This window comes from Saccopteryx leptura, chromosome 2 (assembly GCF_036850995.1).
Source record: "Saccopteryx leptura isolate mSacLep1 chromosome 2, mSacLep1_pri_phased_curated, whole genome shotgun sequence".
In the NCBI taxonomy this organism is placed as follows: Eukaryota; Metazoa; Chordata; class Mammalia; order Chiroptera; family Emballonuridae; genus Saccopteryx; species Saccopteryx leptura.
The window spans coordinates 252,039,449-252,060,955 of record NC_089504.1 but is presented as its reverse complement, the minus strand read 5'-3'; the positions used below and the strand labels follow the sequence as shown (position 1 = coordinate 252,060,955).

The following is a 21,507-nucleotide window of genomic DNA, read 5'->3' as shown; positions in this document are numbered from 1 at the left end:
AAGAATCCAAAGAGTCTTGAAGGAAATGGGTTCGTGTTGGACCTTAACAGAAGTGTAAAACTTAGACAAATGGCCTGACCCAGCGGTGGCGCAGTGGATAGAGCGTTGGACTGGGATGCGGAGGACCCAGGTTCGAGACCCCTAGCTCACCAGCTTGAGCGCAGCCTCATTTGGCTTGAGCAAAAAAAGAAAAAGCTCACCAGCTTGGACCCAAGGTCGCTGGCTTGAGCAAGGGGTTACTCAGTCTGCTGAAGGCCCACGGTCAAGGTACATATGAGAAAGCAATCAATGAACAACTAAGATGTCACAACAAAAAAACTGATGATTGATGCTTCTCATCTCTCTCCGTTCCTGTCTGTCTGTACCTGACCTTCTTAGAAATAGCATTTTGATAGTATTCTGACAGGGGAAACACAGGACTGATTTGACACAATGGAGATATTGTGAGTATACAAAGTAAAAGAATCTGGGTGAGTGTGGCGAGAGTAACAGAAGAGAAGGGACACTGAGAAACACAAGGTGTAGCTTGACCTGTGGTGGCACAGTAGACAAAGCATTGACCTGGAACATTGAAGTCACTGTTCAAAACCCTGGGCTTGCCCAGTCGAAGCACATTCAGGAAGCAACTACTACAAGATGATGCTTCCTGTTCCCCTCCACACATACCAGTTTCTCTAAAAGAGAGAGAGAGAGAGAGAGAGACATAAGGTATAAAGAAGCAAGGAAACTTGGTAAGATTTAGGAGAGAATTCAAAGTGATTTTGGAATTCAGGACCAGAAAATTGGGAAAGCTCTTCTATTACTCATCGGCTATTAAGTACACTTTCTGGCCAGGACCCATGCTGGGTATTGGGAAAAGAAAACCCATATGACATAGAGCTTACAGTCTAGTTGGGGACAGGCGGTCGCACGAATGTCAAAGTATGCCATGGGCATCCAGACAAAAGGAAAAGAATGAGGTTTAACCTAAACACCCATCAGAGTAAACTACTAGGACCAGCAAGATCCTCTGGAACTGGGGTTAGAGATGCTGGAGATACTCACAAACTAGAATGAAGAAGATAACTGAAACCAGGAATGTAAAGGTTCCCTGTAAACTGTGATGCTCAAATGTTAGCTATTTTTATATTTTACCAAAGCCTCATGAATAGATGAACTTTTAGGGAGGAACAACATAGAAGAAGAAAGATAAAAAGGTTGAAATTGAGCCCTAGAGAAAAGCCTATAGGTTTTCCTAATTCATAGGCTTTGGAGGGAAAAAGAAGAATCCAAATTTTAAAAAAAAGAAAAAAAAGAGCTGTTAGCTATAAAGGTGAGGAACCAGGAATGCAAAACAACATAGAGGCTTGTGAGGAAGAGTTTCAAAGAAGACAATGTGGTTGTCAGGGAGTCCAAGGAGTAGGGAGGTTGACTGAGAGAAACACAAGAGGTAGCCCATAGAATTCAACAGGCCACGGGAGATTGCTGGTGAAAGTAGGGAAAGACTGAAACCAGATTACAGGGTGCAGCGGAGGCCCTGGCCAGTTGGCCCCATGGTAGAGCATCAGCCTGGAATGTGGATATCCCAGGTTCGATTCCTGGTCTGAGCACACAGGTGAAGCGACCATCTGCTTCTCCACCAGAACCTGGAGGGGACACCCAGGGCAGAGCAGACCCAGACTGGAAATTTGGCTCAGGGTACACCTGAGTGAGGGCACCACATATAGACTACAAGCATGGCAGGCAGGAACCGCAGGTAGCAACGGTTCAGAAATCAGAAAGGAGTCAGGAATCAAACTAGATAACTAATGAGTATCTGGTCAGAGTTGGGACAGCAAAGGATAATCTTCTGGAAAAGAATGCCACTAAAGATGACAGCATGGAACCCACACAGCTACTGGAACAGGCCTGGCACAAAGCAGACACCTGTTAAGACATTTGCTGAGTGAATGAATGCATCACAGATAGTAAATAACACGATAGCACATACAAAGGGCCTAAGTTTGGAATCAGACCTTGATTCATATCCTAGTCCATTTATTAGTTCCATAAACACTTACTGGATGTGCCAGAAGTGCACAAGACACTAAGAACCCCAAAATAAAAAACTTCAATAACTCACAGCTGGTTGACATGGCTCTGCAATGTGGTAAGTAGTGTGACAAGTGCATGTGTGCAGAGGCACAGCTCTAGCCCCCAGGCTCCCGGAGGTGACCCTCTGTGCTCAGGCCTGAAGGACAAGAAGATCAGGAGGACCCGGGGAGGGGCCAGGGGGTGATTCCAACCACACAAAATAACAAGGGCATCTGTTTGGAAGACAGTGAACACATCTTTAGGCAACTCTATAGGCTTAAGCATATCTAGAGCCAAAGTGTGATGTGTTAGGTCAGGCAGGGAGATAGGGTTGGAATAGACCAGGCCAGAGTGACAAACAGGGGCCAGATCACCAAGGACTGTGTGTGACATGCTAAAGAGATTGGATTTCATCCTAAAAGTGATGGGAAGCAAATGAAGAATTTTAAGCAGGGAAGAGACATGATTAAATTTGACTTTAGAAATAGCAGCAGCATGGAGGATGGGGTGGAGGAGAGAAGGCTGGTTGTAGGGAGAATAATGTATAGGCGACGGCAGTAATAAGTGGGATGTGATGAGGGCCTGAGCTCAGCTAAGAGGCCGTGGGCATGTACAGGTCAGGAGGCGGGAAAGAAAGCAGGTCCTGCCCACATCTCAGCCTCAGCCCCAACCCTCTCCTCCAGACTTCTCTCCCACCAGCCCCTGCCTGAAACATTATGCTCCAGCAAGAGAGGCCTGTTTGTGGTTCTGCCATATCTACTTTCTCTATCTGGCTTCTTGAACTTTTCAGAGTGGACCCTGTGCCTAAACTGGCCAAGTCCTCATTATCCTTATAAAACCCAACTCGGTTGTCACTCCTCTAGGGAGCCCTTCTGGCCCCTCTCTAGCCCCCTTCGCCAGAGCAGGACTAGCTGTCACTCTTCTGTTCACAGTATCATCAGTGGCCCGACTATATTTCGTGAGTTTTTTAAAGATTTTTATTTATCGATTTTAGAGAGAGGAGAGAGAGAGAGAGAAAAGGTCAGGGGGAAAAGGAAGGAGTAGGAAGCATCAACTCAGAGTTGCTCCTTGTATGTGACATGACAGAACAAGCCCAGGGTTTTTCAAACCAGTGACTTCAGTGTTCCAGGTCAACACTCTATCCACTGTGCCACCACAGACCAGGCCCAACTTATTTCTTTATATCTACTTAAAGGTGTGTCTCCCCCCATCTGCATTTTGAAACTCCATGAGGACAGAGAGCATCTTACTTATCATTTTATCCCTAGAGTCTCACACATAGCAGGCTCTCAGTCAGTATTTGTTGATTGAATGAATTAGTATGGATTCTAACAGTTACACCCAAGTAAAAACACCAACAAATGCATATACATAAATACACTCACCACCTCCCAGAAGCAGATCCTGCCCTCTGGAACTCAGCTCATTTCAAAATGCTGTAAGTTATGCATCGTTGGATGTTGTACTTGAGGGAAAGAGTTCCATCTGCTCACTCTCAGGACCTGTAAAAGGCTCCTTTTAAACTCAGTCATCGTGTGTGTGTGTGTGTGTATGTGACTCTAGCGTGCCCTTTGGTTTTTAACTCATCTGTAGAGCAACATTAATTATCATTTAACTCTTAACAGAAGAAACAGAGGCATGACCCCTTATTCCTAGTGGGTGAAGACTGTGTCGGTGCAGAAACAGCAAACACACAGGGACAGCTGCGGAAACAAGGTCTTTCCACACTGAAGGACTGACACTCGGACTTCACCCAGAGTGGGATCAGATACAGGCAACATAGGCATAGCCAACAGAGTGCCCATCAAAGGCTTTTGTTTTTTTTTTTTTTTTTTTACAGGGACAGAGAGAGAGTCAGTTAGAGGGATAGATAGGGACAGACAGGAACGGAGAGAGATGAGAAGCATCAATCATCAGTTTTTTGGGTTTTTTTTTCGTTGCGACACCATAGTTGTTCATTGATTGCTTTCTCATATGTGCCTTGACCACGGGCCTTCAGCAGACTGAGTAACCCCTTGCTCAAGCCAGTGACCTTAGGTCCATGCTAGTGAGCTTTTCTTTTTTTGTTCAAGTCAGATGAGCCCGCGCTCAAGCTGGCAACCCCAGTCTCGAACCTGGGTCCTTCCGCATCCCAGTCCAACTCTCTATCCACTGCGCCACCACCTGGTCAGGCAAAGGCTTTTGCTTTTGAAACTACTTTTTCTTTCATAGATGTTGGCAGAGTATACATTTCTTATACTTGCAAAAATATTCCTCAGTGTCAACAAAACTTGAGACAACCCCAGTAAAGACTCCTACATCTGATTTTTAAGTTTAATTACACAGGACCAGGTACATAACTTGCAGGGCCCAATGAAAAACAAAAATGCAGAGACTATTCTTCAACAATCATTAAGTGCCCTGGCCAGGTAGCTCAGTTGGTTAGAGCATCACCCCAATACACCAAGGCTGCAAATGTGATCCCCAGTCAGGGCACATACAAGCATCAACCAATGAATGCATAAATAAGTGGAACAACAAATTTATGTTGCTCTCTCCCTTTCTCTTTCCCTTTTTTCCCCCTCTCTAAAAAATTTCAATAAATAAACTTTTTAAAAATCATTAAGAATTTCAAGACAGCAACATCAGAGCATCAAACGGAGCCCAAGACTCAGCACAGAGTTGTGACTACACAGGTCAAATGCCCATGAAGTCAGCTCTGGCACAAGAGTCCCCAAATCAATCCCAACTACCTCTAATGTATTAGACACCACTCAGTTCCTCAGCCCTCCCTAGTTAGGCAGTGGGACCTCTCTAGCTCTGCATAGGCTCTTAATTAGTCTGCAGTCTCTAAGAGCTTCCCTTTGGGGAGCCTTGTGCCACTGTTACACCTGTCCTTTGCTGTTGACATTCTGCATGTGAAAAAGCTTGCCCTCTCTCTCCCTTTCTGCCCAGCATAACCAGGATCCACATAGGGAGGAGGCTGCTCATCCAGCCTGACACTCAGCAGTAGGGACAATCTCTAAGGTCTGACTAGGAGCAGCTTCAAATGAGACATGAAGTCCCCACCTACCAGGGTCCCTCCCCATGTGCCAGCAACCAGTGACACTGGCTTGTTGGGAAAACCTCCCCCAGGCCTTTGCCCCAGGTCCAGAGTCTGTGCCCTACCTAGGTAGTCTCTGAGAATAACTGGAGGCCACACACAACAGAAGTTCCTTCTTTTCCAGGTACTGAGGGCCATAACCCCTAACTCCAAACATGGGCAGCTCCTGAGATGAAGGGGGAAGCAGGGGCGGAGTTCGGGACAATGCATCCCACACCAGATTCTGTGGCCTGCAAGTGACATGCTACCTGAGAGGAGCAGGTAGGAAATCTTTAGGGGCCAGAGGTGAAAAACGGTAAAATGCAGAGAACGCGGGGGTGGGGCTCTGGGCACGTCTGGGAAGACACGCTGAAGAAGCGGGAAGAGGGTCACTGGTAAACCAGAGCTGACTGCTGCCCCTTCCACATTCAGGGGCTGTGACAGCCACCCCAACACCAGAAGCCATGGCCAGTGGGGACGATGAGCCAAGGAACTGTGTGATATGCCAGGACTGAGTCCCAGGCTGTCACTTCCAGGCCCTGACTTGTGAAGGCTGGAAGGGTCTCTCCAGGTGAGAGCCTCCTTCCCAACAGAAACAACCCCCAGACAACCTTCCGGGCACCTTTCAGCCCCACTGTGAGCCCGAGCTTGTCCAGCTACGCTACCTGCATCCTAGAGCCGAACCCCCCATGGTTAGCTCACCACATGTCACCAACTTCCACACTACAGGTGGCGTAAAAACAGAAGGAAGGCAGATATTTGTCCCATGGACACACAACCCTAATCAAGAGAAGTTATTGTGTGCTCACTGCCTGCAAAGCATCAGGCTTTTCTGAGTGACCTGTGCCTCTGTGGAAATGCTAGAGGTGTGTTGTCCCCTATCTACCCTTAAGCCCCTGTGGGCACAGCTCAGAGTAGCCCATGCCCTCTCGACCCTTCACATACCCAGCTATTCACTGACATCCCCAACCCTCCTGTCTCTGTCTCTGACGGACAAACAGCATAGGCAATGGTCTCACCTGCCTATGCACTGGGAGCTGTAAGGTCAGCACGGTTGCAGAGGTACCCAGATGCTGGCATGAACAGAGTTCACCCCTCCCATCCCAGGAATGCACAGACCACATCTTTCTAATTTTCCCTGTTCCCACAGAGCATTCTCCACACAGTGGGCAGCGTCAGCTCATTAAAACAAGTCAGATGACGTCACTATTCTGCTCAAAACCCCCAAGGGCTCTTCATCTCTCTTCTAGTCCATGATCTCATGGTCTAGCTGCCCCCTTGTCACCTCTCATGATCTGCTCCCCTTGTTCCATGCATCCCAGCCACATTGGCTCTGGTGCCATACTCAGACACCTGAGCAGCTGAGTAAGGAGCAGAAAGAGCTTGTCCAGTCACTCCTGGGGTGCCCATGCCCGCCACATGGGCACCATGTTTGACCAGTTTGTGCAGTTCTGGAAGAGCACTTACTTATAGGACTCTGGCAGAATGCGACCAAAAGGGTGACCAAGAAGGGTGGCCTGAGGGAGGGGCTGTGTGTCCCACACCAGTTCAGAGGACAGGACTTCTCCAGAACCCCAACAGGGGCAGGCTCCTCAGCCCACGACACTTGCAAGGCTGGAGAGACCAAAAGGAGAGCCCCAGGACCTGAGCCTTCCTCGGTCTCTGCTCTCTGCCGCCTGCAGCTCATTTGCTCACCCACCACCAGCACTCGCTGACCCTGGTCCCTGTGATTGACGCCTCTGCTCATGCACTCTGCAGACATCAAGTTCACCAAGAACTTGCCCCTCTTCCAGTGTGTGACCTCTTACCTTTCAGGAAAAAAACATCCCAGTAAATTATAAGCCCCACCACCACCACCAAAAGAAACAAAAAACACCACTGACCAAACTAACCCACCCCTCAGCCTTTCCAAGCACCAGGTCTTCCCAATTTTGTTTTTGTTTCTCAGTCAGAAGTGGGAGTTCCCTTCTCTGAAGTTCAGGCTCAAGTCTAAAGTGGCCTGTGTCCTGCTCCCCATAGGGCCCTGACCATGCAGAACTAGATCTCCCTTCTCAAGGGAGCAGCTGTCAAAATCTGCCACATTGCACCTGACTAGGTGGTGGCACAGTGAATAGAGCGTCGGCCTGGGATGCTGAGGAATCAGGTTCAAAACCCTGAAACCACAAGGTTGCCGGCCTGAGTGCAGGCTCACCAGCTGGCTTGAGCATGAGATCATAGACATGACCCCAAGGTCGCTGGCCTGAAGCCCAAGGTTGCTGGTTTGAGCAGGGGTCACTGGCTCAGCTGGAGCCCCCCATCTCCATCAAGGCACATATGAGAAAGCAATCAATAAACAACTAAGGTGCCACAACTATGAGTTGATACTTCTCATCTCTCCTTTCCTAACTCTATCTCTTTAAAAAAAAAAAATCTGTCACATTACATTCAACTCCACTTTCTTCTGTGGGCCTCTTCACTACAAAGGGAAGACGGAGCCCATGGTGCTAGAACAGTACAGGGTATGTGTCCTATGGTATGGTCCATGGCAAGATGACCTGAAGATGACCTTCTTCTAAGCCTAGGCTGCCCCACAGTGGGGCTCCAGAAAGTTTTAGTATTCTTTTGCTTCCACAGGACATCAAGGTGACTGCAACTCCGGGCACCCGAGTCTGTGCTCATGGCCGCCAGGGCCCTCTTCTCTCTTGGTGAGCATCCCCCAAAGCACAGAAGCTTTCTCCCAACACCTCTGCCCAAATTCCCAGCTCCTTAATCCATCCATCAAGGTCTGTTAGTCCTCCAACCAGTGGAATGGTCTTCCCTAGCTTTGGTCCTTGGGGCACTGTGCAGGCCCACTGCACCCTCACCTGTCCTTCCTAATCCTTTGAATAGATCGGCCCAGGGTTACCCAGAGGGAAGAGACTGACCAGCCACAGGACACAGCACTGGCTCTGCAGTTACATCAAAGGCCAGCAGCCAGGTCCTTAGGATTGTTATGGGAGACTAGGGACCTGGAGCCAGCATCAGGGAAGGAATAGGGTTAGGGGGCCACTGAAGTCAGCATGGATGATTTTACTGTCCTTTCCTTTGGGATCCCAGGTCCCTTGGGGGTCTACTCTTCCCCTCCCGTCTCATACATTCCAGCATCCAAACTGCTCCTACCACTGTCCCATTTCACTTTTTCCAGACTTTTTTATTCAGTAGAGATGTAAAGTAACTGCTCACAGGCTCTGTATCAGCATTCCTGAGACTGATGACATCCCTCACCTCACCCATCCAACTTCTCCAGACGAAAGCAGCCTTCCAGGAGTGTGGTTCATTCTCTCTTTCCTGGACTCTCCCCTCCTCCTCATTGGGCCAATCCTTCCATTTTTCCTTCCCCTTGAAGTTAGGCTCATTCACAGCTTCACGGCCAAAGCTCCTGGCTCAACAGTCCATCTCTCCGGGCTCTGTTCTTGCTCACGCCTCAACAAGCCAGTCTGGCCAGAAGAGGAATGTTTTGGACCATAGAGCACACCCACCTTCTAGAACCTGCTCTAGAAGGATAGACCCTCAGACTCCACACAGTTGAAGTTCTCTCCAAGTCTGGGGCTTTCTTCACATGTGGCCCTCAGAGCTCTGGGTTCAAGAAAAACAGCATGGTGAGAGAAGACAGTGTCAGACAGAGGCTCCTTGGAACCTCTGAAAAATCTGTCATCCCAGAACATGGTATTCTCTGGTGTTCAGACCTAGCTTCCCTGAGGTGCAATTTGGGGGATCGGGGCCTCAGGACAAGACTCTCGATGCCTTAGCTCCCTCCTTTCCCTGGTGACCCCACTACTTCCTCCTCCAAAGGTTTATGTGGGCAAAGCTGCTAGGCCTGTTGGCTGAGCTCCAGAGCATTAACAAAGCATATGGTCACCATATTCAGCACATCCAGGAACTGTCAGCCATGATGCCTCTGCTCCAGGAGATGTCCCGCTCACCTTCCCCAGCCCACCTGGACACACTGGATTAGAGGGCAAACGCTGAGATCAGAGGTTGGGCCCAGTAGGAAGGGAGCCCAGTGGTTTCAGTGAAAGACTAAAGCAATAACTGCCTCTTCATGGGAGGTGAGGGGGGTGACCATGGGGGTAGAGTTGTTCTCTGGAAGCACAGAAGACAGGGAAGGAGGAAGCTCCTTCATGGAATGGGTGGCCCCACTTTCTGAAGTCAAGATTCTCTCCCAGACTTGGAAGACTCCAGGATGGAAACCAGCATGGGTTCTAGTCCCATGCAGATTTTTCTGCTCTGAAGAGGAAGTGGTGAGGAGCTTTAATCCACAGGGAAATAAAGAAGGGGAAGTGTGAGGAAGACAGCTCAGCTGGACAGACAGACCCTTGACACTTCTCCCTCAGTCCAGAGCCACAGCATGGACAGATGACACACACTGGTGGCAGAGGGGGATCCTCCACCCACTGTCTCATCAGCTCCCCTGTGGCAGCTCCAGTTCTGAGGAGGGCACGGTCTTGTCCCCCACTCTGCTCCTGGGACCTAGAGGTCACCCAGAAACGTGGGCTCTGGAGAGGAGCCTAGTCTTGGCCCTGGGGCACCTGACTCAGAGGTTGCAGCTGCTGTGTGGCTCTGGGACAACCTCAGCCCACAGTGATGCTGAAGCCACAGTGGAATCTATTGCGCCAGTGATTGAGGAAGGCTCCGAGGGCAAGGGTGATGGGCAGGGGGGGCATCTTCTTCTCCAGCACAGCACCCACACACCAGTTACTGTCCACCACGCCTGCAGGGAAGAGAATATAGACAAGGTCACTAAGCTGGGCTTGGAGAAAGGGGTCAGCAGAAGTAAGGCAAAGCTTCCTGCCCTCTGCCCGCCTCCCATCGCTCAGCACCTCCAAATGTTGTCTCAATCACCCTCACCTCTAAACACCATGTTGGCCTGGGGCAAGGTCAGATGGTAACCAAAGGAGAAGGTTGTGTCTTGTAGCCTTGTGTTTGCCTCAAACTCCACTCCAACCTGAACCTGAGGACCATGGGTCAGAATGGGAGAGGGGTCTGTCTCAGTGAAGACTGCAGGGCTCTGGACAGAGGTCAGCAGAATGAAGGCATGCATGAAATGTATGTATGTGAAGGGTGGGCAAGAAGACCAGTAGCCAGGCCTATAGAAGTCCAGGGTGGGCAAAAATTCATGACTGACATGCTGGGTTGGGGGAGGGAAGGCAGGATCAGTCATCTCACCTGTTCATTTGCCTTGTGGTAGTAACTTGCATGGGCCCCACCTGATCCCACATTCAGCGTAGCTACCCAGTGCACAGCTGTGAAAACCAAGGGCAGGAGGAAGGCAACGTTACTGCAGGAGGACACAGGCCAGGAAACCCCACCGTGTCCATAACTTCCTCTTCCCATCATATTCCTCCTCATCCCATACCCGAGTACTTCCCAGCCAGCGTCAAGATGGCCCCCTCTTCGCCTGGCCGCCGGTGATAAACTAACTCTCCTCCCAACACTAGCCGATGCGTGAGGCTCTGCAGGAAGTGAGCAACCACGATCACTGGGAGTGGGAGACACAGAGTCAGTCCTGGAGACACACGCAGACCTGCTCCTCTCCTCCAGGAGCCCCACCCGAGCCTGTCCACGAAGGTTTTTTTCTCATCCCTGACCTGTACAGGTGATGAAGAGGCACAGCCAACATCAGCAAGTAGGAAGCCAAGATAAAAAGAACCCTGTCCCAATCTCTCACCCGATTCCCCTATCAAGTCAGGATTTCCGAGGGTCAGGGTGGCTGTATAGTCATCGCCCCGGTACTCTCCATCAAACTGCCATGTCAGGAACTTGGACTGCTGCGTCTGGGTAGCGAGAGCGAGAAGTAAGATCTCCTTCCCTCTCTGCTCCTCCCCGGGGAACTCCCTGAGCAGGACATTCACACAGGAAGGAAGCCCTTGGACAGAGGCAGGAACTGTGGGTCACCTGGAAGACAGCCTTGGCTCGGAGCCGTTCTGCCAAGAGGAGCAGGACTTGGGCGTTGAGGCTGCCGCTGCTGTCCAAGTCCCCTACCACAGTGGGGAAAACCTGTTGAAGAGCGTAGACAGCAAGACTAAGCTGGGCTCGGGTTCCACGCTACTTAAGCTCAAATACTCTCTAGGCTTTCTTTAACAGCACCTAGCGCCCCCTTGTGGAGCCACCAAGTAAAACTCCCCCTCAGCACTCAGAAAGTGTCCCTACCCTCTCCCATTCAGAAGAAACCCAGAGAAGCAGGTGGGTGCCCTGCCCATTTTCCCCCATAACAGACACATTTCCTCCTCCTATAGGCAGGCTTTTAAGGAGACGACCCAGGTGTGTGGAGCCCTCACCTCAGTGGGGCTAAGTTGCCAGTCCCCTGCATAGGCCGCATGGAGGTGATAGCCGGGCAGGCCCAGAGCACTCATGTGCACTGTGTGAGCCACCTGAGGGGAAAAAAGCCACTGGAGAAAAGCGTTCCTGCTGCATCTCAGTCCCCCATCTCACCTTTCAACCTCTCCCCATCCAGGCCTTTTAAGAACCCAAATATTCCAACATATACTGAGCATCACCTGATTAAAGGCAACAAGTTCCACAAGCAAGAGAGTTAAAGAGCCAAAATCCGGGCCCTCCTCCCTCCTCTGCCCCACGGGCCTGGCCAAGGCACAGGTACAAAGGACAAGAGAAGAGGATGGGATGGGCAGGGGAGAACAGCGAGGAAGGCCCAGAGAAGTGAGAGCACCTGGAAGTGGCTGCTTAGAACCTTGTTGACAACCAGCTTCACTCCCTCCATCTGTCCTGGGAATACATCTGAAAGAGGGGGGAGGGAAGGTGAAGGGAAGGAATAGCACAGACAAGAACCCCTCCCCCAAGAAGTAGTGCCGCGTTGCATCCCACAGAAAACGCTGCGGAGGAACTGACCTCTTTTCTGGTCCTGCACCGAAATGCTCCATCCCATTCTCCCTGGTCCTCCCTGAGGCTTGAAGCCCCAGCTGTGATCTCCTCTTTTCTTCTCCTATCTCTGCACACCCAGCATTCAAGACCCTCCCCCTCCTCGACCCCTTCAATTTGAGACGCCCAAATACCAAGTTCTCACCTTTGCACAGGCGGTGCAGCTCATCGAAGCTCCCGGGGTTGGGCAGAGGCTCTTCTCGACGCGGGCTCCGACGGGGCAAAGCCCCCATCGGTGCCAGGCCCAACGTGTTCCCCATTTCTCAAGAGGACAGGGAGGGGCCGGGGTTAGCCCTGGTAAGGATGCTATTCCTCCCTCTTCCCCCCACGGGCCCCACCCCCCATCATCTGGCACCCCAGTCCCCGAAACTTCCACATGGTCTGACGCTAGACCTGGAACGAGAAGAGTGGGGGGAGAGGGCACCGGTAGGGAGACTGAGTCCCAGATACACTCCCGACCCATCTTTGATCCCTCACCCCCACCTGTCACCCCGTCCCCTCCCCCACTGTCTACCCTTAGCCCCACCACATTCCACACCCAGCTTCCTAGTCTTCCTACTCTTCATCCCTAGGACCCAGGGTGAGGCTTGCGACGTAGCAGTAGCCCTTACAGTCTCAGACCGTCATGCTGCCCCTTTCCACCGGCACACCCCGGTCATCTTGATGGGGGCAGCCATCTTGAGTAATGGCAGAACTGAGGCTTCACGCTGCTTTCTCAGCGTGGTCTTGGACGCCATCTTGGAACCGGGCAAAAAAAAAAGCTTTTAAAGATCCGACCCTCCCTTGGTTGGGCCCCTCCCAATCTATTAAAAATAAGCGGCCTCTAGCTTCCAGAGACCAATGGGAGAGGAGAAAGCAGAGGAGTGGCAGGCCCAGCGTCCAGACAGCTCCAGCCCTGGCGCTGCAGAGGCGGGCAAGGCGTGTGGGCAGCTCCCGAGACTTGCTCAGTGGATGGTGGCCTAGGTTGCCCGGCTTCCCTGAGGTCGGGGCCTAGGAGAGTGCAGGACTCTCGAGGGAGCATCTTGGAACTTGGGGCGCTGAAGCTCCCTCCACCGTACAGCTAGGAGACTAGCCTTTTGAGAACAGTGACAGAGGGAACGACTGGGAAGACTTCTTTCGAACCCGGGTTCAATCTCCCCTCGGCGCCCGCTCCCCATGAGCTCCTTGACCCCCTCTCCTCCCCGGTCTTCCACTGTGCTCTGCAAAAGGTGCTCTGCAAATGCGAGCTGCTCACCAGCACAGCTGTACAATAGCCTAGTCTTTGGACACGGACCTACCCTCCCAGCTGGAGACCTATAGCTCTGAAAGTTCTAGTCCCCTTGGAGTGGGACCAGGCGTTAGAGGTTGGGGTGGAGGAGCAGGGGCTGCCGCCCTGTTCTAGCACAACTGACCCCTGAAACAGTTGCCCCGTGTAGTTCATCCTTTCCTGATTCCCCAGGCAGAGTCAGCAAATAAAATTCAGGAATATGGACCCCTGCCACCAGAGATGCTCCACTTCTGGGCCAGGCAGGAGTCAGTGGAGTACCTTCCAGCACTAGGGTTCCACAGAAAAGTAAGGGAAGCTGGAGTAATAAGCCGTGGGCTCTGGACGCCTCCTTCCCTAGTTCTCATATCTCCACCCCATCTCTGAGGAATGCCCTACCTACACTTTAAGGGCAAAAGGATGAAATGTGCAAATGCTTCTTACATCTATTTAGCTGATTTCACTCAAATGCCCTGTGCCTGGGGTATGTACTTCCCTACCTGACAATCGGACTGGGGCCTTGGCCCCTGCTGACCCATATTAGCTGGCCATCACCAAAAACTGATGTGATCCAATGACCAGTGACTTTAAACCTTTATCCTTTAACCTTAACTTCTTTTCCTACCAGAGCTTTCCAGTAGGGCGGGGAGGACAGAGGCTCCTTTCTGAGTGTGTTTGATTGGGGGTAAGGTGTGCTCATTGGTCAACACACAGGAGGTCATTCTGGGCTCCCATGTGTTCTCCCCTGTCTCATTACACATTAACTTAAGAAGGGACAGAATCAATCACTGCCCTCTGACCTTCACCCTTGCTCCTAATTTCAGCTCCTTTTTTCTGTTCCCCAAAACCTTTCTGCCAGATTGCAGTAAAGGGGGTAGGGTTGGGGGTAGAGATGAAATCCACCCCTAATGGGTCAGAGTTATCAAAGGCTGAGGGCTTTCAAGAGAAAAAATAGTACTCCTTCCCAACCTGTGGTGGTGCAATGGATAATGTGTGGACCTGGAATGCTGAGGTCGCTGGTTCAAAACCCTATGAGTTGATATTTCCTGCTCTCCCCCCCTTCTCTCTCTCTCTCTCTCCTCTCTCTAAAAATATCAATAAATTAAAAATAAGTAAATAAAACTAGCACTCCTGCTTCTTGCAGCTTAGAGCTCAGGACTGCTGCCCCAGACCCCAAAAGAATGAATCCTAAATAGGCCTAAAGGATACCCCCTTAGCCTCCACTAAGGCCTGAGTGCCTGCTTCCCACCCTGTCACCACGCATCCCCCATGTACTTGTTCTCTCCTCCCCCATTTCTCCAACTTGTTTACTCCAACATGGCCCCTGCCCCAGTGTCCCTCCACAGTCTGTGTCACCTGACAGGGGGGTGGGGATGCAGGCAGGTATATAGCCCCTGCCTCCCCAGCCAGGCCAGGCACATGTGACAAGGACAGAGGCACTGACCAGGTAGGAAGCAGCAGTTAAGGGGAGCATCTAAAGAAGACCAGGTTTTAATTTTGGGGCGGGAGGGGACCAAGTTGGAATGGGCACCTAGGTAGAGGTCCCCAGGGAGGGGCTGAAGCCCATTCAGCTTCAGTGTCCCCCTCTGCCTCCACTCTTCCCAGGCCACTTTCCCGCCATCACCACCATGAAGCTGCTTGCATTGACAGTGCTGCTCCTCACCATCTGTAGCCTTGAAGGTGGGTGTGATATGGAGTAGAGTCGCAAGACAGAGAAGGTGCTGGGGGTCCACCTGGCCACCTGTCAGTTCTCCTGTGCCCCCCTCTGGCAACCATAGGACTCAAAAGAAAGACCATTCTTTCTCTAAAGCCCAGTAAGCCCATCCAAAGACCTGGAGCAGGGAGACCTGTTTGGGGCTGGGTACTACTGGCAGAGGTGTAGCCGGAGGCCAGGACATGTCGTGGGAGACCAACTGAGAAGAGGTGTGTGTGTTTCTGTGTGCACACAGGGGCTTTGGTCAAGAGACAGGCAGAGGACACGAATCTGAAGGACATGTTCTCTCAGTACTTCCAGACAGTGACCAACTATGGCAAGGAACTGGTAGAGAAGGCCAATGGCCACGAGCTCCAGACCCAGGCCAGGTAAGTCTTAACAAGGGGGGTTCCAGGGCCCGGAGGCTGTGGAGAATGAGCTTTGAATTGGAGAGAACAATTATCTTGTTCCCCCCCAGACCCATGAGCTTTGTGGACAGATGGGCCATAGCACCTGGGCAGTGGATTTCTGTCTCCAGGGTGTGCTCCTCTGCCCAGGGAAGAGCTTGCCTCTCCTCCTCCTCCTATGAGTGGTGCTGTGCCAACATAGACCAGGCACTTGAGTTTGTAGACTTAGGTCTCTCCTCCCACCACCACAAGGCTGTTGCCAGTGCTTCGGGTCCCCCACACTGACCTTTAATACTCACATATCCAGGGATTACTTGGAGAAGACACAGGAGCAGCTGAAACCCCTGGTCCAGAAGGCTGGAAGTGATTTGATGAGATTCTTCAGTTACTTCGTGGACCTCAAACCACAGCCGGACGCCCAGCCAGCCCAAGGCAGCCCCTAGAACACCCTCTGGCCAGGCCTCCAGCCCCTCTCCCTCCCCACTCCTTGTTTCTACAATAAATAGTAAAGGAGTCTGTAGTGAGCCTGGCTTTTTTGAGGACAGGAGGAGGAAGACACAGAGAAATCAGTAGGAGGGGGCTTGAGGGTAAAAGGTGGGGAAAGGGTCAAAGGGACAAATGTCAGAAATGACAGAGTGGGGTGTGGAGGAATCTTCTCTGGGCCTGGTAATGGCTCTGAGTGGAGACTAAAGAGCCTTTGCACATGCAAGGAACTGTGAAAAGAATAGAAGATTCATGAACTGGATCCCTGGCCTCGTGTGGGTCACCAGAAAAGAGAGCTCCCTCAGAAGTTTCTCTTGGCCGTTCTATGAAGAAGACAAAGTCTTCCAAGGAGTGAACCCAGAGGTGTCACCCAAGGGCCTTCCTTCCCGTCTGAGCCAGGGACACTGCCCCACCATCCTCTATCTTCCAGTAAAAGGTGGGGTTCACTCTCCTCAAACTGCTCCCACCTAGACCCCCCTGGCTGGAGATTCTCCCCCACCTCCCGCTGGAGACACACTTTCCACACCCCTCCCCACTTTTATCTAGGTGTGGTCATAGCAGTGGGCTGGTGGTCATCTGAGAGCCTGGAACCAGCAGGCGTGAAAGCCCTCCAAAGGCCGGGCAAGTCTCCAGCCTGATGGACATGTGAGACTAGAGGTGCTGGGAGCTGGGATGCCTGGACTAAGTCAAAGTGGGGTGGTAAGAGGGCTGGGTGGATGTGCGAGGCTCACGGACCCAGAATTAGGGAAAGGGAAACTGAGGCAGTAAAAGTTATTCCACTTTACCTCTAGAATAGTTGCTTCCCTTCCCTTTCCTGACTCACTTCTCGTATCTCATCTGAAATTGCCTTCAAATGAGGCTCCAATTTCTTCTGCATATTGATCAACCCTCCATCTGGCCTTCCTCCCTTCTTTCCCGGGATCTGTTTTTCCTCATGTACTGAAGTGTGCAGCAACAGATTTCAGTCTGTCACTTGCAGGAGGACCTTGGATAGGTTAAACTTCAAAGAGCCTGAATCCTCATGGGGTTAGTGAGCAGAGCAAACAGTACAAAGAGCTGGGAAAACGCACTGACAAGTGTGAGTCACTATGAGAGCAAAGTGCTGCCCAGCACAGGGTGGCCAGGGGTGTCCCCGAGGACCAGAGACCCATCTGAGAGGGCTCCTCCATCAGAAGCAGGACCAGCGGCATTCAATGGGATTCAGGCTCTCCAGGGAACCCTGCCTCCTCGCAGAGCTGGGACAGACAGGCACTGACAACGGGGGTCCTTGGCTACCCGCCCATGCTCTCGAGGAGCTCGCCTCCCATCTGGACCCAACTTGTCCCTTGCGCCTTGCCCACCTCCAATCCCCACCTGGACTGCTAAGGTCCCTCTTGCCCCAGAACCGACTGAAAACTCACTGTTTTCATACAACCTCCCTTTAGGAGTATCACACAATCCTTCATCACATTGTCCCTCCTGCATGTTTGATCTTTCAGCCAGGCTAATGCCCGTGGACACTGTGAGCTGTCCCACACAACTCTCTGATGCCCACTGTGATCAGACAGGTCACTGTTTGAGGCTAGGATTTTCCACAACCTTGAAGTCATTTCTTAGGTTCAAATGTCTATGAATGTGCCCTGGCTGGTTGGCTCAGTGGTAGAGCATTGACCCAGGGTGTGGATGTCCTGGGTTTGATTCCGGGTCAGGGCACACAGGAGAAGCAACCATCTACTTTTCTACCCTTCCCTTTCCCCTGTTCTCTTTCTCTCTTCTCCTCCCACAACCATGGCTCGATTAGTTCAAGGGCATCGGCCCTGGGTGCTGACCATGACTCTGTGGAGCCTCTGCCTCGAGCACTAAAAATAGTTCGGTTGCAAGCATGGCCCCAGATGGGCAGAGCATCAGCCCCAGATAAGAGTTGACAGGTGGATCCTGGTCGGGGCATATACAGGAATCTGTCTATCTCCCCTCCTCTCACTTGGGGGAAAAGAAAAAAAATGTCTCTGAATGTACCCAGAGTCCAAACACAGAAGTCCCTGCTCCTGCTCCATGCTAGAGACCCTGGGGGTCAGGAGTGTCGTCTGTCCCCTTCACAGGTAGCATTCACCCCTCAACTGAGCAAACCAGCCTGGTTTCTGATACTGTGAGCTCTGTAAGGTCAGGATGGTGTCTGTCTCATTTCTGACGGCATCTTCAGTATCCAGCTGAGTGCCTCACAGAGGCTAAGCATATGATAAACAAATGAATGAGTGTAGTCCTCTGGAGCAGCTTTATTGGTGCCATTCCCTTCCCATTGTTTGCTGGGCTTTGGGGGTGGGTAGGAGAAGAGGGGTGCAGTCAAGCGGCAGACTAAAATATAAACATGAACAAATAGCATCTGAGCATAAGCCTTTGAAAGGGAGGGAGACCCACTGGGCTCATTTATGGGGGCACAGCGTCATTACAGTGGGAGGTCCACAGGCATCAGTGGTGGGAGGCATATGTGGTGCTAACCGTGGGGCTGGGAGGGAAAGCCGGAGCAGGAGGAGGCCATGACCAAGACCCTCTGTCCTATGGTTACTCTCGTGGTTTCTCATGCTTCAGGGTCTCATAAGTCTCCTGGTTCCGGGGGCTCAGGCCCTGGAGGTGAAGGTCAGAGGACAGTCAGGAATTTGAGTCGTCTGAGGGCTCCCACCCAAGCCCACAGACTCCATCCTTCCAAAGATCACCCCAAATCCACCCTCTTCTGCTGACCTCCTGGGCCTGGGGTTAGGGCGGGCAGGCTCACTCACCGTGTAAATGCCATCTGACTTCTGCGGAGGCAAAGGAACAAGGTGTCAGAGACCCGTACCTCCTTCAGGCCCCCCCACCCAGCATCTTCTTCTGCACCCAGGGACATATCAGCCAGGGGTGGTGATTTGTCACCTGTGACTTGGCTGGGTAGTAGAGAAGGCAGGGTAAAGTAGGAGGGGAGGCTCTCAGAAGCAGGTCAGCACTTGAGACTTATGTGCCCCCCCTCCCCGAGGCTGCAGACCCCAAGGCTAAAACCCCAGGACGGCTGAGTCTGCAAAGTTGTTGACACCCATGTGTGGATGGTGTGTGTGTGTGTGTGTGTGTGTGTGTGTGTGTGTGTGTGTGTGGATGGTGTGTGTGTGTGTGTGTGTGTGTGTGTGTGTGTGTGTGTGTAGGGGGGGAATTCTATACCTGATAGGCTACAGCTGCCTTTCGCACCTGGATCTGGAGTAAAGAAAAGGTCATTAGTAAATGCCCATTAGTGACCCATCCCTCTTCCCTGCAAACCTTGTGGGTTTCTCATCAAAGCCAGGCTGCCACCACCATTCCCATCCTTCTGGCCCCCACCCACCTGCCTGGCCTCACCTTGAGTCGACAGTAGAGCAGGGTTAGGACAATGCCGTATAGAAACAGGATTGCATCCAGGATGTAGCAGAGCTGAGGCTCTCCCAGGGCCACTGAGGTGAAAGAGGGTGCCATTGGTTAGGGTGTCAGGGAAGGAAGGGGCTCTGGGAGGTATGACAGGGCCTGAGGGAGCTCTCCAGGGAAGAAACTTTATCTTCCCCTCTGGAGTCCTTTCCCTCACCTGCCTTCTTCTCCCCAGCCCTAGACTGGAGGCAGGACAGGAAGCTGATGGTTCTGGGTGACAGCGACAGAACTTAGGAACGCTGAGCCTCAGCCCCAAGGAGTCCCCTCAGCCCCGAGCCCTCTCCTTCCAGCTCCGTAGGCAGGCTCCATTGAGCACTTCATAGCCCTCAAGGGACCTATCTGAGCTCATTCGGCAGAGACCAAAACCTCAGCCCAGAGGGGTAGGGTGAGGGGAAGGCAGTGACAATTTCAGTGAAGAAACCACAGGAGTGTCTCTGCTCAGTCCTGTGACCTGTGGCTGAGAGCTGGACAGGAAGGATGTGAGCTGGGGAAGGGCGGGAAGGCAATTACCCTATTATTGGTCATCTCGCCTCAGCCTCATGGCGTTCTGCCCACCATGTATATGTAAAACAATATGTAAAAACAAGCTGTCTCCTTTCCTGGGCCATATGGACACACGCCTCTGCACACAAAGATTCAGGGAAGGACCACAGCTGTGTGATTCTGTCTCGGGGACTCTGCAGGGACACTGCCCTGTTCCTCACACCCTGGGCCACTGAGAGAGGAAGTTTGTACTATTTAAAATAAATCCGATAGGGTCTGCACTTCTACCTGCCCCATCTGCCCTGGCCCCTACCGCATGGGCTCCCAGGCCTGTGACTGGTCTCCGTCTAGAATTTTTATCTCTGAGACACTCTTTCACACTTCTTGTTGCATAAATCTCAAAACTACCCTGTGCGGAAATGTCATCACCATCTTCAGATGATGAAACCAAGGCTCAAGAAAGCTAAGGAACTCACTTAGGGCCACAGGGTTACGCTGACAGCTGGAGGCAAACCAGGTTTTCTGCCTTCAAAGCGAAGCGTGTGTCCTTCCTTCACGCCTCCAGCTGGTTCCCTCCTCCTCCCCTGGTGGCTCTGGGATCCTTCCGCCTTCAGAGCCCCGTTGGTGCAACCACCCATCCATCTTTCAATTTCCCCAAGTTCCCTTCAGTTTCACTATCCCCATCCTCCCCAGTCCCCAGCTGCAACCATCAATCTTGAAAACATTCACGAGAGACACCCCAGAGAGCAAGAAGTGAGTTCACAAGGCAACTGTCAAGACCTTCCCACTTCTGCCTCGATTTCTCTACGAAAGCTCGGGTCTCTAGAATTGGGCATCGCAGGCGGGTCAACCTCCTCCCAGTGGCTGAAGGGAGGTCAGTGTCAGTGACGACCCGGAGAATCAGCAATCATGTCTGTTCGACTCCCCTTGCCTCACTCCCAAGGACAAGGACAAGGCCCTGCCTCCCTACAGGGACTTGATAAATAGGACTTAACCAGCTAGAGGTCAGCTCCCAGTGCCCAAGACCCAAGGCACCCCACAGGAAGTGCCGCCTTTCCCAAACCAGCATTTTAGGTCACACACCCCTCCCTGCCAGCTGAAGCCTTAGTTCTGTACCAACCCTGAGACAGACAGGGACAAGAAAGGAGGGAACTGACTCCTGTGCCTTGCTGGGGACCCCACAGACCTGGCCCCAGGGTCTCTGTGCCCAGCTGTCCTCCGTGGGCACCTGCCTCGCCCACCACACATGCCCTCCACTCCCTACTGGGAGCCCAACTCGTCATTGGGCAGTTGGGCCATCCGTCCGGCCGTCAGTCACCAAACCCTCTCACCTGCTTCTTCAACCAAAAGGAGCAAGAGCAGCACTACTGCTGGAATCATCTTGGGCAGGGCCGGGGGCGGCGAGCGGGGACCACAGCTCTGAGGGCACTGCGCAGCTGTGTTGGGAGAGCAGCTCCCTGACCACAGAGTCCCCCCCCCTTCCTGCCACGCCTCCCCCGGCTCTGGCCCCTTCCCCTTCCTGCGCTTGAGACCAGGCGGCTCCCGGAAGGGCCAACTAAGGGAGTTGAGAGATCTGGGCCCTTCTGCGTAGTCGCCCAGTGACGCCCAGTGACCAACGCTCCACCACCACAGAAAGAGGGACTCAGAGGGGACTCTCGGGCGTGGGATAGGCTGTCTAACCCGCCTTCTCACGCCAGCCCTGTTCAGATGTCTCTGGTCAAGCGCCCCGAGGTGCCCACCTGGAACGTCACCCCCAGCCCGGATTTGAGGAGTTTACCAGCTTGTGTGG

General features: G+C 52.3%; 5 protein-coding genes across 6 annotated transcripts in view; 3 read left to right on the top strand and 2 right to left on the bottom strand.

Annotated features, from left to right (window-relative positions):
- Positions 1-21,507, top strand: part of DEDD (death effector domain containing) — a 126,113-nt gene that overhangs the window by 33,762 nt on the left and 70,844 nt on the right. The gene's annotated exons all lie outside the window — the stretch shown is intronic.
- Positions 5,549-9,230, top strand: NR1I3 (nuclear receptor subfamily 1 group I member 3). The gene is given in 8 exon segments (XM_066363816.1): positions 5,549-5,684; positions 6,384-6,513; positions 6,515-6,566; positions 6,787-6,848; positions 6,850-6,905; positions 7,133-7,200; positions 7,982-8,124; positions 8,904-9,230. Coding segments are annotated over 8 exon segments (801 nt in total). The 5' UTR covers positions 5,549-5,577; the 3' UTR covers positions 9,087-9,230.
- TOMM40L (translocase of outer mitochondrial membrane 40 like) lies at positions 9,366-14,323 on the bottom strand. Of its 2 annotated transcripts, XM_066371315.1 has the most exons (10): positions 12,619-14,321; positions 12,153-12,400; positions 11,799-11,866; positions 11,410-11,502; positions 11,027-11,128; positions 10,800-10,905; positions 10,488-10,610; positions 10,298-10,374; positions 9,980-10,082; positions 9,366-9,842 (listed from the first exon to the last, which is right to left on the bottom strand). In XM_066371315.1, exons 2-10 carry the CDS (start codon positions 12,265-12,267, stop codon positions 9,703-9,705), a joined length of 927 nt encoding a protein of 308 aa, XP_066227412.1. In that variant the 5' UTR covers positions 12,268-12,400; positions 12,619-14,321; the 3' UTR covers positions 9,366-9,702. The 2 variants fall into 2 exon arrangements, with proteins under 2 accessions (XP_066227412.1, XP_066227413.1); XM_066371316.1 differs by lacking the exon at positions 10,488-10,610 and having other exon boundaries at positions 12,619-14,323.
- Positions 14,612-15,870, top strand: APOA2 (apolipoprotein A2). The gene is made up of 4 exons (XM_066371317.1): positions 14,612-14,697; positions 14,856-14,930; positions 15,200-15,332; positions 15,658-15,870. Exons 2-4 carry the CDS (start codon positions 14,879-14,881, stop codon positions 15,791-15,793), a joined length of 321 nt encoding a protein of 106 aa, XP_066227414.1. The 5' UTR covers positions 14,612-14,697; positions 14,856-14,878; the 3' UTR covers positions 15,794-15,870.
- On the bottom strand, positions 18,070-21,215 carry FCER1G (Fc epsilon receptor Ig). Its single transcript, XM_066366001.1, has 5 exons — positions 21,050-21,215; positions 19,173-19,264; positions 18,999-19,031; positions 18,587-18,607; positions 18,070-18,434 (listed from the first exon to the last, which is right to left on the bottom strand). Exons 1-5 carry the CDS (start codon positions 21,096-21,098, stop codon positions 18,372-18,374), a joined length of 258 nt encoding a protein of 85 aa, XP_066222098.1. The 5' UTR covers positions 21,099-21,215; the 3' UTR covers positions 18,070-18,371.

Excerpts from the sequence above, each read along its gene's own strand:
- TOMM40L (XM_066371315.1), bottom strand. The coding sequence starts at position 12,267 with ATGGGGAACACGTTGGGCCTGGCACCGATGGGGGCTTTGCCCCGTCGG. Across the intron at positions 10,906-11,026 it reads GAGCCAAGGCTGTCTTCCAG|ACGCAGCAGTCCAAGTTCCT; the intron begins GTGACCCACAGT and ends CTCGCTACCCAG. Across the intron at positions 10,375-10,487 it reads GCTGGCTGGGAAGTACTCGG|CTGTGCACTGGGTAGCTACG; the intron begins GTATGGGATGAG and ends TGGTTTTCACAG.
- APOA2 (XM_066371317.1), top strand. The coding sequence starts at position 14,879 with ATGAAGCTGCTTGCATTGACAGTGCTGCTCCTCACCATCTGTAGCCTT. Across the intron at positions 14,931-15,199 it reads CACCATCTGTAGCCTTGAAG|GGGCTTTGGTCAAGAGACAG; the intron begins GTGGGTGTGATA and ends GTGTGCACACAG. Across the intron at positions 15,333-15,657 it reads GAGCTCCAGACCCAGGCCAG|GGATTACTTGGAGAAGACAC; the intron begins GTAAGTCTTAAC and ends TCACATATCCAG.
- FCER1G (XM_066366001.1), bottom strand. The coding sequence starts at position 21,098 with ATGATTCCAGCAGTAGTGCTGCTCTTGCTCCTTTTGGTTGAAGAAGCA. Across the intron at positions 18,608-18,998 it reads AGGCAGCTGTAGCCTATCAG|AAGTCAGATGGCATTTACAC; the intron begins GTATAGAATTCC and ends TTGCCTCCGCAG. Across the intron at positions 18,435-18,586 it reads AGTCAGATGGCATTTACACG|GGCCTGAGCCCCCGGAACCA; the intron begins GTGAGTGAGCCT and ends CTTCACCTCCAG.